General features: G+C 47.4%; 1 protein-coding gene across 1 annotated transcript in view; it reads left to right on the forward strand.

Annotated features, from left to right (window-relative positions):
* Positions 1 to 14,993, forward strand: part of ARFGEF1 (ADP ribosylation factor guanine nucleotide exchange factor 1) — a 382,919-nt gene that overhangs the window by 90,489 nt on the left and 277,437 nt on the right. Inside the window, exon 7 of the mRNA XM_033933351.1 lies at positions 8,099 to 8,197. Within this exon, the coding sequence (XP_033789242.1) occupies positions 8,099 to 8,197 (99 nt within the window). The remainder of the gene's footprint in view (positions 1 to 8,098; positions 8,198 to 14,993) is intronic.

The raw sequence follows: 14,993 nt of genomic DNA on the forward strand, positions 1-14,993 counted from the left end.
TATGGTATGATCAACTAGATCAAAGGCTGCGGAAAGATCTAGTTGGATAATTAGGATCCTGTGACCTTTACTGAGGTGTTGTCGGGCTATGTCCAGTAGTGTTGCTAGTAGAGTTTCTGTGCTGTGGTAAGATCTAAATCCTGATTGGGATGTGTGAAGTATATTGTGGTCTGCTAGGTAGTTAGAGAGGTATTGAGCCACGAGTCCTTCAATCAGCTTGACATAGAGTGGGATTGAAGCGATCGGTCTGTAGTTGGTAGGTGTGTCTACAGGACCTTTTTGGTCTTTCAGTATGGGTGTGATTATGATCTCTCCTAGATCTTGTGGGAATTGGCCTTCTAAGAGAGTGCTTTGTATCCACTGCATGAGGCTGGTTTTGAATTTAGGGGAGGCATTTGTGAGTAGATACGATGGGCAGTTGTTCAAGTCGCATGAGGTGTGGCTGTATTTTTTATATAGTCGGTTCAGTTCAGGCCATTGTAGAGTTGGGAAGGTGGTCCATGTTCTGTCTGCTGTTATGGCTTCTTCTGTTGTGGGGGTAATTATTAACTCGTTGAGTATGGTAGTTGAGTTGTTGAAGGTAGTTCTGATTTTGATGATCTTGAGTTTGAAATGATCAGCTAGTTGGGAAGCTGTTGGGGTTTTGTTGCCTTGAGTGGCAAGGTATGGGTTTGTGTCTGTAAGTTTTTTTACTAAGTTAAAGAGTGTTTTTGTGTCGGGGTTGTTTGTGCCAATTAGTTTAGTGTAGTATGTTTTGCGCTTTTCCTTAAGTTTGTTGTTATATAGTTTGATTTGGGTTCTCCAAGCGGATTTGCTTTGGTCGTTTCTCTTTTTTCTCCAAGATCTTTCAAGTTGTCTGCAATGCCTTTTTAGTAGGTGGAGTTCTGAGTCGAACCACTTGTCTGATGGTCTGCAGGTTCTGTGTTTGGTTTTTTCTGGGGCTAGCTCATTCAAGGTTGTTTCGCTTAGGGAGCGCCAGTGTTTTGCGAAGTCTGAAGGGTCTATGGGGTCAAGTGCTGGGTCCACTTTGTCCCAGAATGTGGCTGGTTCAATTTTCTGTCTAGATTTGAAGGTTGTTTTTGGGGGCATAGATTTTGTGTTATTTTGAGGCCAGTTCATAGTGAAGGTGTATTTATGGTGGTCTGACCATAGAGAGGGATGCCATGTACCATGGATGATGTGTGGATGGGCACACTGTATGGGCCATTTGATCTTTATCTACTGTCATGTTTCTATATTTCTATGTTTAATCTTAAGCCAAATAGACAATCTGTAGTTTCCTTAACCCACAGTCACTGACTTTGAAAGGATGGCCTAGAGAAAACAGAGGGAATCAATAATACAACCCAATAGAAGAAGAAGCATAGTAATCCATAAGGTGGGTAAAGGTAGCAAATGTATTGGGTCCTCAGTAAATTTGCTTCCTTTACTCCCTCTTGTGACCAGCTATACTTTTGCTTGTTATGCTCCATGATACCTGCTGTTTTCACTTTACAATGATGGGTTCAGCTGCCTCGAGGAATATCCAGACATGGATGAAATTTCTTACAGCTTTTTCCCAATCTGTATGTTTGCATAACATTATCTTTGAAGTTCTTTCAGTAGGTCTGTTTGGTATGTTTAGACTTTTAGTTCAAATTCACTTCATGCAATTTAAACTTAGCTCTTTAGGAATATTTGAATGCTGCTGCTTTGATTGACCACAGGTTAGCTCTATTTAGCTTAATACAGGTGTAAAAAAAAGATATTTTGTGTACATCTTTCAATTGCTGTTTCATAGTAAAAGTATAAAGCATGTTCCATGCTGTGCAGGTGCTTGCTATTTTTGTTCAAACTAAAGTCTCTCTAAAAAAATTATTGGTGAATGAACATAAGGAGGCATAGCCCCTGATGAAACCGAGTGTAAAACGGTTGGGCAGCCATCCTTAGCACCTTTATGCACTTTATATTTATTAAATTTGAATTTAATCAAATTAAGATTAGAAACAATATTTTGAGCACATGTCACTTTACCAAGACCAATGATGAATATACCACCCCAGTAATGGCATGAAAAATTATTCAAGTAGTGCCTTGGGTATTTGAGGTCTGGTAATTCAATACGACTTGATATCAATTTGTTCTCTGTTTATATGATTATCCCAGGACAAGCAGGCAGCATATTCTCTACATGTGGGTGACGTCACCAACGGAGTCCCCTAGCCAATGTTTTCGCAAGCAGACTTGCTTGAAGACCTTCAAGCTTTCGATTGGCCCACGCATGCGCGCGAGCCCCTCTCGCCCGGACTAGGGCATGCGTCTCCTCAGCGTGTCCTCAGTTCTCTCTTTTCCACGGAGCCAGAAGCACTGCTCCCTTGCTTCGTGCGATATCATTGTCCCCTCTTGCACCATGGCTTGTTTGGTTAGTTTCTTTTGAGTTGCTGTGCTCGCGTCTGTGTTTTTCTTCTTTTTATTTGTTTTTCGGTTCGTACCTTTTTGACCGGCCTGGTCTTACACTGGCCACCTGGCCCCGAGGGGGCCGCGGCCGTATTTTTTCTTATGTCCCGGCCTCTTTCCGGGTTTAAAAACTGTACTAAGTGCAACCGGATTATCTCTATAACCGACCCTCATCGTTGGTGTGTGAAGTGCCTGGGTGCAGAGCACCGCGCTGAGTCGTGCCCCCGTTGTGTGACTTTGCAACCGCGGGCTCTTCGTCGGAGGGTGGCCAAGATTCTCCAACTCTTTGACCCCATGGATCCTGCGGGACAGGCCTTGAGCTCGGCCTCTGCACCCTCGTGGGGTGCTTCGGCCTTGAAGTCCTCGGCCTCGAAGTCCCCGTCAGCCTCAGCCCCTCCTGTTACTCCGGCCTCGGGTAAGTCTCCTCTTTCCTCCTCAGGTGTGCCGGCAAAGAAGCCTACCTCCGAGTCTCATGCCAGTGCCGCCTCGTCAGCATCTTCGAGACATCACTCTAAGTGTGCCTCTTCACGTAGGGAATACTCTTCCTCAAGGTTGCCCCCGAAGGAGTGCACGCCTGCACCTATGACCCAGCCACCTTTGGTCTCGGTGCCTATGTTCGAGGACATGCTTAAGGCTATTCTTACCATTCAGCTTTCCTCGGTGTTGAGCCAACTGGTCCCGACTTCAACGCCTCTGACCTTGGTCTCGACCCAGTCTTGGTCTGACCAGGCTGAGCGTCCCCTCTTTTCTCGAGGCCCTGCCCGCAAGACTCGCTGGGTTCCCTCGAGTGATTCTTCATCCTCTGAGTCACCTGTAACTTTTCGGGATTCCAGACCAGGGGGTCGTTTTTCCCCCACTACTTTGTCGAGGTTTGCCCCTCCTAAGAAGCCCCGGGCTTCTCCGCCCCTTCGGGGCAGGTCTCCGCCCACAAAATCTTCTAGACACACGCTTGTCCTCGAGTTGGACTCAGGGTTGTGTTCCCCATCGAGGCAGCTACTAGCCTCTAAGGGGCCTTCTTCGAAACCGGTGGAAGACTTCTCCTTTACCCAGTTTTCCCTGAGGCGTCGCCAGTTACTTCCTCGGACCCCGGGGTCTTCCCCGGTCCACCTAGTACGGGGTCGTTCCTTGACGCTTCCCCGGACACTTTAGTAGGGCCTCTTCAGTCTCCCATTCGCGGGACTCTGAGGCCCCGGCTTACTATTCGAGGGAAATTTTTCCCTCTTTCTCAGCTGCCCCCAGATCTCGCTTGGGGTCTCCTCAGGAGGTTGAGTCTACTTCTCGACACTCCTCCTTTGCTCGTTTCATCTCTGAAATGGGTTGGACCTTGAAACTGGACCTCCAGTCTGAGTCCCGTTATACCCAGGAATATCTGGAGGAAATGGGTGTTGATCATCTGCCCCGTGAGGCGTTACGCTTGCCTTGGCACCAGGTTCTCTGGCAAACCTTTCTCCGAAACCTGGAGACCCCCTATGCGGTCACGGCCATTCCCTCCAAGTTGGAGTCCCGTTACCAGATGATTCTGGTTAAGGGGTTTGAGAGTTCTCAGCTTTCTCATCAGTCCTTGGTGACTGAGTCTTCCTTGAAGAAGTCCAACCCCTCTAAGGTTTACACTGCCGTCCCTCCGGGCCGAGAGGGCCGTACGATGGACAAGTTTGGTCGCCGTCTTTACCAAAATGCAATGATGGCGAATCGTGTCCTCAACTATAACTTTCTCTTCACGTCCTACCTCCGGTTCTTTGTGGACACCCTCCGCTTGTTCCGGGAGGACGTTCTGGAATCTCGGCGTCGGGAGTTTCGCCTACTCGAGTAGAACCTCTCCCAGCTCCGCCTCTATATGTTCCAGGCGGCCTATGACGCCTTCGAATTGTCCTTGAGGGTCACGGCCTTTGTGGTCGCCATGCGTCGCCTCGCTTGTCTCCGTCTTGTGGATATGGATCCGAATCTACAGGATCGTCTTGCCAATCTCCCGTGTGTGGGTCATGAGCTCTTCAATGAATCTATCGAAGTGGCCACCAAGCACCTATCGGACCACGAACGGTCCTTTGCCTCTCTGGTGAAACATAAACCGAAGACCCCCCCAGCTCGGCAATACAAAATTCCTCTCCGGAGGTATCCACAGAAATCAACTCCTGCGTTCTCCTGGCCTCCCCTGAAGCGGCCTCAACAACAGCAGCGTCAAACTAAGGCCTAGGCTCCGGCGAAGACCAGGCCGTCTTTTTGACAATTCCGGTCTGAGCCTTCGGGCTCCCTTCCCATCGGGGTCATCTCCATCATTTCTATGCCCAGTGGGAAGGTCTTACCACCGACAGTTGGGTGCTTTCCATCATCTGGGAGGGTACTCTCTTCACTTCAGTCACATACCCCCAGACCTATCTCTAAGAGAGTTTCCTTCTGCTCGGTCTCAGCTGCCTTTCCTTTTGCAGGAAGCTCAGGCCCTTCTTCACCTTCGGGCGGTCGAGGAGGTTCCTCCGGACCAATGGAACATCGGATTTTATTCCCTGTACTTTTTGGTACCCAAGAAGACGGGGGTTCTGCATCCAATCGACCTCCGCACTCTGAACAAGTTTCTGGTCACCTTTCCTACTTTGTACCCCTTCTTGGATGAAGGGGACTGGCTGTGCTCACTGGACCTCAAGGAGGCGTACACGCACATTCCGATACATCCGGCCTCTCGCCGGTATCTTAGATTCCGGATGGGGGATCTCCATCTCTAGTATCGTGTTCTTCCCTTCGGCCTGGCGGCTTTTCCAAGGGTCTTCACGAAATGTCTAGTGATGGTGGCTGCGGCCCTGTGTCTCTGCGTCCTGCAGGTGTTACCCTATCTCGACGACTGATTGATCAAAGCGTCCTCTCACCACGAAGTTCTGTGAGTGACGAATCAAACCATCTTGCTCCTTCAGAGCCTCGGCTTCGAGGTGAACTTCCCCAAGTCTCAGCTCTGTCCTTCCCAGTTTTTGGAATTCATAGGAGCAGTCCTGGACATGGCTCGTCTCTGCTCCTTCTTGCCTTGGCCTCGACAGGAGGCCCTTGTTCGCTTATGCCGGAGGTTAGCCCATCTGTCTTAGGCCCCGGCTCGGCTCATGATGGTCCTCCTAGGTCACATGGCCTCCACGGTTCACATGACTCCTTTTGCCAGACTTCACCTCCGTATTCCTCAATGGACTCTAGCGTCCCAATGGAACCAGGATCGGGACCCTGTCTTTCGACTCATTGTCGTGACTCCTTTGTTGAGGCAGTCTCTCCGTTGGTGGATGCTCTCTTCCAGTCTTTCAAGAGGTTTTCTGTTTCATGCTCCTCTGCAGAAGGTCCTGACTACGGACTCGTCGGCCTACGCTTGGGGGGCTCATCTGGATGGTCTTCTCACTCAGGATCTTTGGTCCAATGCTGACCGACTTTGTCACAACAATCTGCTGGAGCTTCGAGCGATTTCCTTGCCCTGAAGGCTTTTTGTCACCTGCTTCGCGACCGAGTGGTGCTGGTCCGCATGGACAACCAGGTCGCCATGTATTATATCAACAAACAGGGGGGAACGGGGTCCCAGTCCCTTTGCCAGGAGGCGATGCGGCTCTGGGATTGGGCCATTCGCCGCAACATATTCCTTCGAACGGTCTACATTCAGGGCCAACACAATTGTCTAGCGGACAAGTTGAGTTGTCTTCTGCAGCCTCACGAATGGTCCATCCATTCCTTGACCCTGAATCAGGTATTTGCTTGTTGGGGGACTCCGGATGTCGATCTGTTCGCGTCCCCCCACAATCACAAGTTGCCCCGCTTCTGCTCCAGGTTCTACACCCCACTCAGACTTGAGGTGGATGCTTTCCTGCTGGATTGGACGAACCTGTTTCTGTATGCGTTCCCTCCATTCCCTCTGATTCTGAAGACTCTTGTCGGGCTCAAGTCCACGAGTGCCACCATGATCCTGATAGCTCCTCGGTGGCCCTGACAGCCGTGGTTCTCCCTTCTGTTGCAACTCAGTTCCAAGGAGCCTCTTCTTCTGCCTATTTTTCCTTCTCTGCTTACGCTGAGTCGAGGTTCTCTGCTTCATCTCAACCTTCAGTCTCTGCACTTAATGTCTTGGTTCCTCGAGACTTAATGCCATCGTTCCAGTTCTCACAGCCTGTGCTGGACGTTCTGGAGGCGTCTCAGAAGAAATCCTTATGTGCTGTCCTTGACTATCTGTTACACTTGTCTGGCGCTGGACTCAAGTCCTCCTTGTTCGAGTCCACCTTAGTGCCATTGCTGCTTTTCATCAGCCGATTGACGAGAAGCCTATCTCTGTTCATCCTGTAGTTTCCCACTTCATGAAAGGCCTTTTCCACAATCATCCGCCCCTTAAACCTCCTCCTGTGGTTTGGGATCTTAACGTGGTCCTTGCTCGCTTAATGAAACCCCCGTTCGAGCCGCTAGCGCGGGCTCACTTGAAGTATCTTACTTGGAAGGTTGTGTTTCTTATAGCTCTCACTTCTGCTCGTCAGGTCAGTGAGCTTCAAGCCTTGGTAGCGGACCTCCTTTCACTGTCTTCCATCATGATAAGGTGGTGCTCCGTACCCATCCTAAGTTCTTGCCAAGTTTCACATAAACAAATCCATTGTTCTCCCTGTGTTTTTTCCGAAGCCCCATTCTCATCCTGGAGAGGTGGCTCTGCATTCTCTTGATTGTAAGCGTGTGCTGGCCTTCTACTTGAAGCGCACCGCTCCTCATTGTACTGCTCCCCAGCTCTTTCGATCCTAATCGCTTGTGTCGTTCTGTTTCTAAACGGACCATTTCTAACAGGTTGGCCACTTGTATCTCTTTTTGTTACGCTCAGGCTGGTCTCTCCCTCACGGGTCGAGATACTGGCCACAAGGTCAGAGCGATGGCGGTGTCTGTTGCTTTCCTCCGCTCGACTTCACTTGAGGAAATCTGTAAGGCTGTCACTTGGTCCTCGGTTCATACGTTTACCTCGCACTACTGTCTGGATACTTTCTCCAGGCGTGATGGCCATTTTGGCCAGTCCATTTTGCAAAATCTGTTCTCCTAAATTGCCAACTCTCCCTCCATCCCATTCTGGTTAGCTTGGAGGTCTTCCACATGTAGAGAATATGCTGCCTGCTTGTCCTGGGATAAAGCATAGTTACTTACCGTAACAGGTGTTACCAGGGACAGCAGGCAGATATTCTCGCAACCCACCCACCTCCCCTTGGTTGGCTTCTTTGCTAGCTATCTGAACTGAGGACACGCTGAGGAGACGCATGCCCTAGACTGGGCTGGAAGGGCACGTGCGTGCCAATCGCAAGCTTGAAGGTCTTCAAGCAAGTCTGCTTGCGAAAACGTCTGCTAGGGGGCTCTGTTGGTGATGTCACCCACATGTAGAGAATATCTGCCTGCTGTCCCTTGTAAGTAACTGTGTTTATCAATTTTTTTGAACAAATTTTTGCTTTTCTTCAACTCAAGTGTGTAGATCATTGATACAAAATATTTTAATGCATTTGAATTGTATTGCTAGATGACAGAATGTGAAAAATATTCAAGAGTGTGATGAGATTTATGTAGATCCTGATCTGGAAGTTCCCTTTTTCATATTATTTACAAAGAGCAAATTGAAGTATCTGTACTAGTGGACTTTTTTTCCCAGTTTTCTTTAATTTGGGTTATTAATGTGTGCTATTTTTTTTTTTTCAAGATTCAGAAATATGTGATGCTGACAGCTGTGAATATGAAGAAAAGGCACAAGATATTGTAGAAAGCATTATACAGGAAATGGTGAACATAGTAGTTCGAGGTACTGTTTTATAAACTTATAGCTCCTTTCTGTAATTTAAAGAACCCATACCTTAGACCAGAAGCAACAACTGAAGACTCCTTTATTCTTGTAAATCCCATAATCTTATAAGGTATTGAATGCTCATTTTTGATGCCACTTTCACAGTATGTTCCTAAAACTTTTATTTTCCTTCTTGCAAAAGATTTTCTATTGCGTCCCTTCTGGATTCCATATGCTAGGTTCTCAATTTCATCCTGCAATCTGGGGGTTGCAGAAATCCACAAACTTTTTTGAGCACTTGCCTCCACTCCCTTAGCTTGAGAACTAGCAAACAATAACCAATTACAATTTCTGCAAGCAATCTGTGCAGAAGTCTTTGCAATTATTCTGCTTCTTTTCTTATTTTTTCACTTAAAATTTGTTTTCTTGATTGGCTTCAGTGCTTTGAGACCCCTACCCGATGGTCCCCCTACACGATGGTCCCCTATCAGAGGAAAGGACGCAGTCCCACAGTGCCAGACTGCTGCTTCACAGAGAAACTCTGGTGGATCTGTGAAGCCAGTCTGCTGTGTGCCACCATTTCTAGACTCAGGATCCCTTCCCCTGAGAGTCTGTTTGCTGGTGACCTTGTCATGGGTTTCAAGCACAGGTTGTAGGCATCTGGAGTGAAACCCACCTGAGTTTCAAGGTGCAGACTTGCTTTCCTGCCCCGACGGTGTGGACGAGGATTCTTGGGGGTGGAGGTCATAGTTGGTGTCTGGCCTGCTGGCAATCCAAAGATTTAAAGTCTGGGTCCATTTGGGGCTGTTTTTGAGGTAGAAAATCTTTTCCTACTCTCTAATGCTGTTTAAAGCTTTTGATAGTCATGGGAACTTCGGAGGTGGCTTGTAAAATGATTTTAAAGTCATTTTTCACAGTTTCTGAGGGTAGGATTAAGGCTCCCCAGACCCCAAATCGCTATTTTTTACTTTGGGTTTTTTTTTATATTTGATGTTTTTTGGCACAAATTCGTGACAGCGGCCATCTTGGATTTTAAAAGCAAACTTTTATTCTAACTTTTATTTCTGCCTCACAAACCCTTCGATTTGGGGTACTAACCCTTCTTTGCAGATTCTTAAGCAGGCTTCTGTCCGCCTCTTTATGGATAATAATCTGAAAGAGCTCCATTTGGATTCTCCACCTTTCATTTCTCAGGCTTCAGTTCTGGATCATTCTCCTGTGCCCTTTTTTTCCATTCAGTCCAGTCAGAACAATGTGATACCCCGGAAAGCTCTTTCTGGCCGTCTAAAGCCATATCTACGCTTTATCACCTTCTGACCTTCTAAGCTTTATCACCTGGATCCTGATTTTCAGCAGGTTTGAACAGCCTGAGGTAGATTCTGCCATGGCGCAGGCTATCCACCACGCAGCCCTTCCTAGTGAAGGGGAGTGAGGTTTAAGGACTCTCAGGATTGCAAGGTGGATATGTTACAAAACGTTCTTTTCCAGTGCATCTTCAGGTAGCCAAGCAGTGGTGGCCACTTCCTTTTTGGCACGTGCCTGTCATTCCGGCCTGTGCAATGCATCCTCTGTGGAGGTGCATGCCTGTCCTCCACTGGTGATGGTTAGTGTGGATTAGGTGCCGGGTGCATTTTATGATCTCATTTGAATTATTAATACAATCTCTGCTGGTGCAGTGTCTGCGTGCCATACTCTTTGGAACCATCTTTGGACTGGGGACGCTGCCTCAAGGATTACCTTAAACGGATGTCTTTTCAAGGGCCAGATTCTTGTTGGTATAGGTCTGAATAACTCTACATGTGTTGCCGAATGCCGCCCTAATTCTCTCCCTGTGAACAAGTTTTGCTGGATGTCAGGAGGGGGTCATAGTACTCTTCATTCCTCCTGCTGGTGTCTTCAGGGATACACAGGTTTTTCATCCCAGAGACATTCCCAGAGCCACGCCCGCTTTACAACGGTTTCAATTCCAGGCTTCCTCAGGTTCCTGTGCAGTGGCTATGCCTAAAAAGCCCGATGATGCCAGGGGTCATTAGTGGCTTCCTCATCGAAGGCTGTCTTCTCAGTTTTGTCAGGAGTGGACTTTCATCGGACTCTAGTTAGTCCTTCTTTGCCTGCCTCCGACTTGGTTTCTGGACTCTGGCAAATCAAAAAGAACAGAGTCCAGGGTCCGCGATACTCTGCATTGCCTCTTAGATATAGGGACACTGGAACCTATTCCAGAACATGAATTGGGGCTTAGGTGGATATTCCTTATACATCATCGTACCAGAAAGGCTCTGAGGATTGGCCCATTCTGGTTCTAAAGTTGATTACCCGCTTCTTGCAAACTCTTTTTTACGAATGGCAGTGGAGTACATGGTGATAGCTACTATCTCTCCAGGATAGTTTCTAGTGTCCTTGGATCTCTCAGTGGCTTACCTCCATATTACAGTCTACCTGGAGAATTGAGGTTTCTGCATTTCCATGTTCTGCAACAGCATTTCCAGTTTGCAGCTCTGCCCTTTGACCTCGTAACGGCACCTGTACTTTCATCAAAGTGATGGTAGTTGTGGCAGCTTTCCGCCAGCAGGGGGTCCAAGTCCACCCTTCTGGGGACAGCTGGTTGATCTGGGCTTCATCTCGTCGGGTGTACAAAAGTGCGGTGGAGATGGTAGTGTCTCGGCTGCAGGTGTTAGCAAGTTCAGGAAGAGACACTTGGCATCCTCCCATCCCTGGAGTTTCTGGGATTTCTCGTCTCCAGACAGGGTTGTGTATTTCTTCTCAAGGCACGTAGACAGAACCTTTGACAACAGATCAGAATTCTCCTGGACCTTCTGGCTCCCTTGGCCTGGTTTTATTTGTAGGATCTGGGGTCTCTGGCAGCCTCCTTGGAGGATATCCCCAAGTGCCTTTTACAGGAGTCCCTCCTATCTCGGAGGTTTCTGCAGAGTTTTCCCCTTCAGCTGCTGCTCCCCTAGACAGTGCCAGCTAGCAGTGACTTGAGCTGGAGGTTTCAGGGGGAAGGGCTGGCTTCTATGGATTTCCAAGTGGATGGCTCTGAGGACGGATGCCAGCCTGTTGGATTGTGGGCTCACTGCAGGGTCTACTCCATTCATGGACTCCCGGTCTGAAACGTTGATTGACCAATCGTCTGGAGCTTTGAGCAGTTTGACTGGCGCTACTTGCTCTCCAGCCCTTCTGATAGGCCCAGCAATGCAAGTTTCTGTGAGTATGCATTAGTGCTGCCCGATTTCCGATTCGAATCGATTCACCGATTCAAATTGGGTGAATTGATTCAAATTGACTTTGATTTACAAAAAATTGGCCTCACCAAGTTGGACCCTCCTCCCCATGCCTTCAGTCTCCTAAAGCAGGAGCGGCAGCGCTGCCTCTTGCTGGCTTTCCACTGCCACTGCCGCTCCTGCTTTAGGCGGAGGGTCAGTCAGGAAGTACTGGTGTCTGACTTCCCTCCTGGCCTTCCACTCTTACCTCTACTGAATTACAGCAGCGGAGCAGCCTGCAGAGAGGATCACCGGTGCTTTAACGATCCTTGCAGGCTGCCTTCATCCTCAGGAGCACGTTCAATCTGCCGCAATCCTGCCCATGACATCAGAGGAGGGGCGGGACTGCGGCAGAGTGAACGTGCTCCTGAAGACGACAGTAGCCTTCAAGGGTCGCTAAAGCACCGGTGATCCTTTCTGCAGGCTGCCCCGCTGCAGTAATTCAGTAAAGGTAAGACCGGGAGGCCAGGGGAGAACATGCAGGCCTTCGGGGGTGGGGGAGGAGCAAGCCATCAGGGGAGGGGGGCCCTGGTGTAGAAGTAGAGGGAGGGAGAGAAGGGGGTTTAAAGAGACGTGCATATGCCGGACTGGAAGGAGGGGAAGAAATAATGGGTCTAAAAACAGAGGAGAGGCAGAGAGATGGTGGACAATGGGATTTAGGGAGGGAAGGAATAGAAAGGGGAGAGTCATTGGATACAAGGGATGGTGTAGAAGGGGGGAGGATAGAGATACTGGTAAGAGGGTAGTTGGGAAGAGAATGGGAGAGATGTTGAATCCTGGGGTGGTAGGGAAGGAGGGAGAGCTGCTGGATGAAAGGGTAGTTAAGAAAAGGAGAGATAGTGGGGTTCATCACTGCAGCTGCAGGGATGGAGACAAAAAAAGGAAAGATGCCAGACCTCCGGGGGAGGGAAGGGAAACAGAAGGGGAGGACAGAGATGGAAGATGGATGGTTAGTACCGAGAGAGAAGAAAACGTCAAATGGGCAAGAGACCCTGGCAAGCAAGTTATCAGAAGACAACCAGAACGTGGGACCATGACCAAACAACAAAAGGTAGAAAAAATAATTTTATTTTCAGTTTTGTGATTACATATGTCAGATTTGAAATGTGTATCCTACTAGAACTGGTGTTAGACCACAAACGTGAGCTAGGATTTAACAGAGAGGAAAAGTCTTTTTTGTTTGTTTATTTTGTTTACAGCACAGCGCCAGTGTGGGTAGGAGAGGGTAAAGGGGGTGAAGAGACTATAAAATAAACCCACCAGAATGTTTGAAAAAAACACCCAATTGGGAGGAAAATCGAATCGAAAAATCAATTCAATAGGCTGAATCGAATTTATTTTTTTTCCTGATTTGGGCAGCACTAGTATGCATTACTGAAGTCCTTTCTTGGGATGCTCTTTGCACACTACAAGTTAGTTCTACATTGTTCCTCAGTGTTTCTGAGTTGCCTTTATTGCTTGTTAATATTTTGCACAGCAATCCAGTTCAAGAATTACTTAGGTTGCTGGGGATCCTCCCCATACCCCCCTTGTTATGGATTTGTCCAGGTATGTTTCTTGGCTTTGAGACTTAACTGGATATGGGGGAGTGGAGCATGTGCTCAGAAAAGTTTGTGGATTTCTGCAACTCCCAGATTGCGGGTTGGGATTGAACACCTAATGTATGGAATCCTACAGGGACTAATAGAAAGAAGATTATCAAAGATATAAACCTAATCTCCCAGTACAAAGGGAAGAATCAGGATTTAAGATTCAAGTAACTTTATTGGCATGACAATTTGTATTTGGGTTGTCAAAGAAATAATGGGAATCATTTACAGATAGCATTTAGTAATGCACATTATTTTCTTCAGGGTCCATCTTACATGATAAGCTTTGTGGCAAATAACACGTGCTATTGAAAATGTTATGTGTAAATAATAGGCACCCAGATCAATTTGTATTTTACATTACATTACTTAGTGACTTCTATTCCGCCTGTACCTTGCAGTTCTAAGCGGATTACAGTAGAAGATAGCTGGACATTTCCAAGAAGTTACAATTTAGGGTCGATTACATAGTAGAGGCATTGGTGAGCGATAGAAGGAAGGATGGAGAATTGAGGTATACTTGTAGGGAAGATGCAGTTTGGGGTTGGTTAATTGATAGAGTCATTGAGGAGATATTAGTAGAGGGGTAGGAGATCAGCTGGAAATTTGCAAGGAGGAGGGAGGATGCGAGGGGGGGTAAGAAGGCTGTATAGATTTTTTGAATAGCAGAGTTTTGATTTCTTTTCGAAATGATTTAGTCACTTGTAGTTGTCAGCAGGTTGGAGATGGAGGGGTCCAGCTTCGCTGCTTGCGTCGCTAGGAGGCCGTCGTACATCTTCTTACGCTGTGTTCCCTTGAGTGGTGGATAGGAGAATGGGGTCTGAGTTCTTCTTAGTCTGGATGTGCAGTTACGGTTTAGACAGTTGTTTAGGTAGGTGGGTGCAGTTCCGTTTATTGCTTTGAATAGTAGACAGTAAAACTTGAATTGGATTCAGGCTCGAATCGGTGGCCAGTGTGAGTCTAGGTAGGCATTGGTGATGTGGTCAAATTTTCCAAGTGAGTAGATCAGTCTGTGGGCTGTATTTTAAATGGTCTGTAGTTGGTTTATCAAGTTTATAGGGCATGGTAGGTATAGGGTGTTGCAATAGTCCACTAGTCCTAGGACAAGGGATTGGACTATGATCATGTAGTGATCTTTGTCGAAGAATTTTCTTATTTTTCGTAGGTTGTGCATGGTGAAAAATGCTTTTTGAGTAACTTTGTTGATTTGGACCTGCATTGAGCAGCATCTATCTATCGATACTCCAAGGATGACGTTTATTTCTAATTCTGTTATGGATGGGGTTTTGTCCTTTTCAAGTAGTAGAAATTTTGTTTTGTCCGAGTTCAGCTTCAGTTTGTGGTTTAACATCCATTCTTCCAGTGTTGTTTTTAGGTTGCCTAACGATGTGGGGTCTTGGGTGTCGAAGGGGAGGAGTATGGTTATATCATCTGCGTAGCTGAAAGATGTTACGTTTAGGGTATCTAGAATGGTGCCTAGGGAGGCTAGGAAGAGGTTGAAGAGCATGGGTGACAGCGGTGACCCTTGTGGGACACCACAGGGGTTAGACCAGGGGTCTGAATTATGGTCGTTTGACTTGACTCTGTACATTCTTGTTTTTAGGAATCCTTGGAACCAATTGTATACCCCTCCTGAGATCCCTATGGCATCTAGTATCTGAAGTAGTATGATGTGGTCTACCAGGTCAAATGCAGCAGAAAGATAGAGTTGAATTAGCAACATCCTTCTTCCTTTGCTGAGGTGCTGTTGGGCTGTGTCTAGTGTTGCTAATAATGTCTCTGTACAATAGCTGGTTCTGAATCCTGATTGAGAGGGGTGAAGGATGTTATGGTCTTCTAGGTAGTTGGTGAGGTATTGTGCTACTAGACCTTGAGGATTGAGGCAATGGGTCTATAGTTGGAGGGGGCCTTTGAGATCTTTCAGTAGTGGGGTGATTATAATCTCACCTAGTTCAAGTGGGAATT

The sequence above is a fragment of the Geotrypetes seraphini genome, chromosome 2 (assembly GCF_902459505.1).
Source record: "Geotrypetes seraphini chromosome 2, aGeoSer1.1, whole genome shotgun sequence".
In the NCBI taxonomy this organism is placed as follows: domain Eukaryota; kingdom Metazoa; phylum Chordata; class Amphibia; order Gymnophiona; family Dermophiidae; genus Geotrypetes; species Geotrypetes seraphini.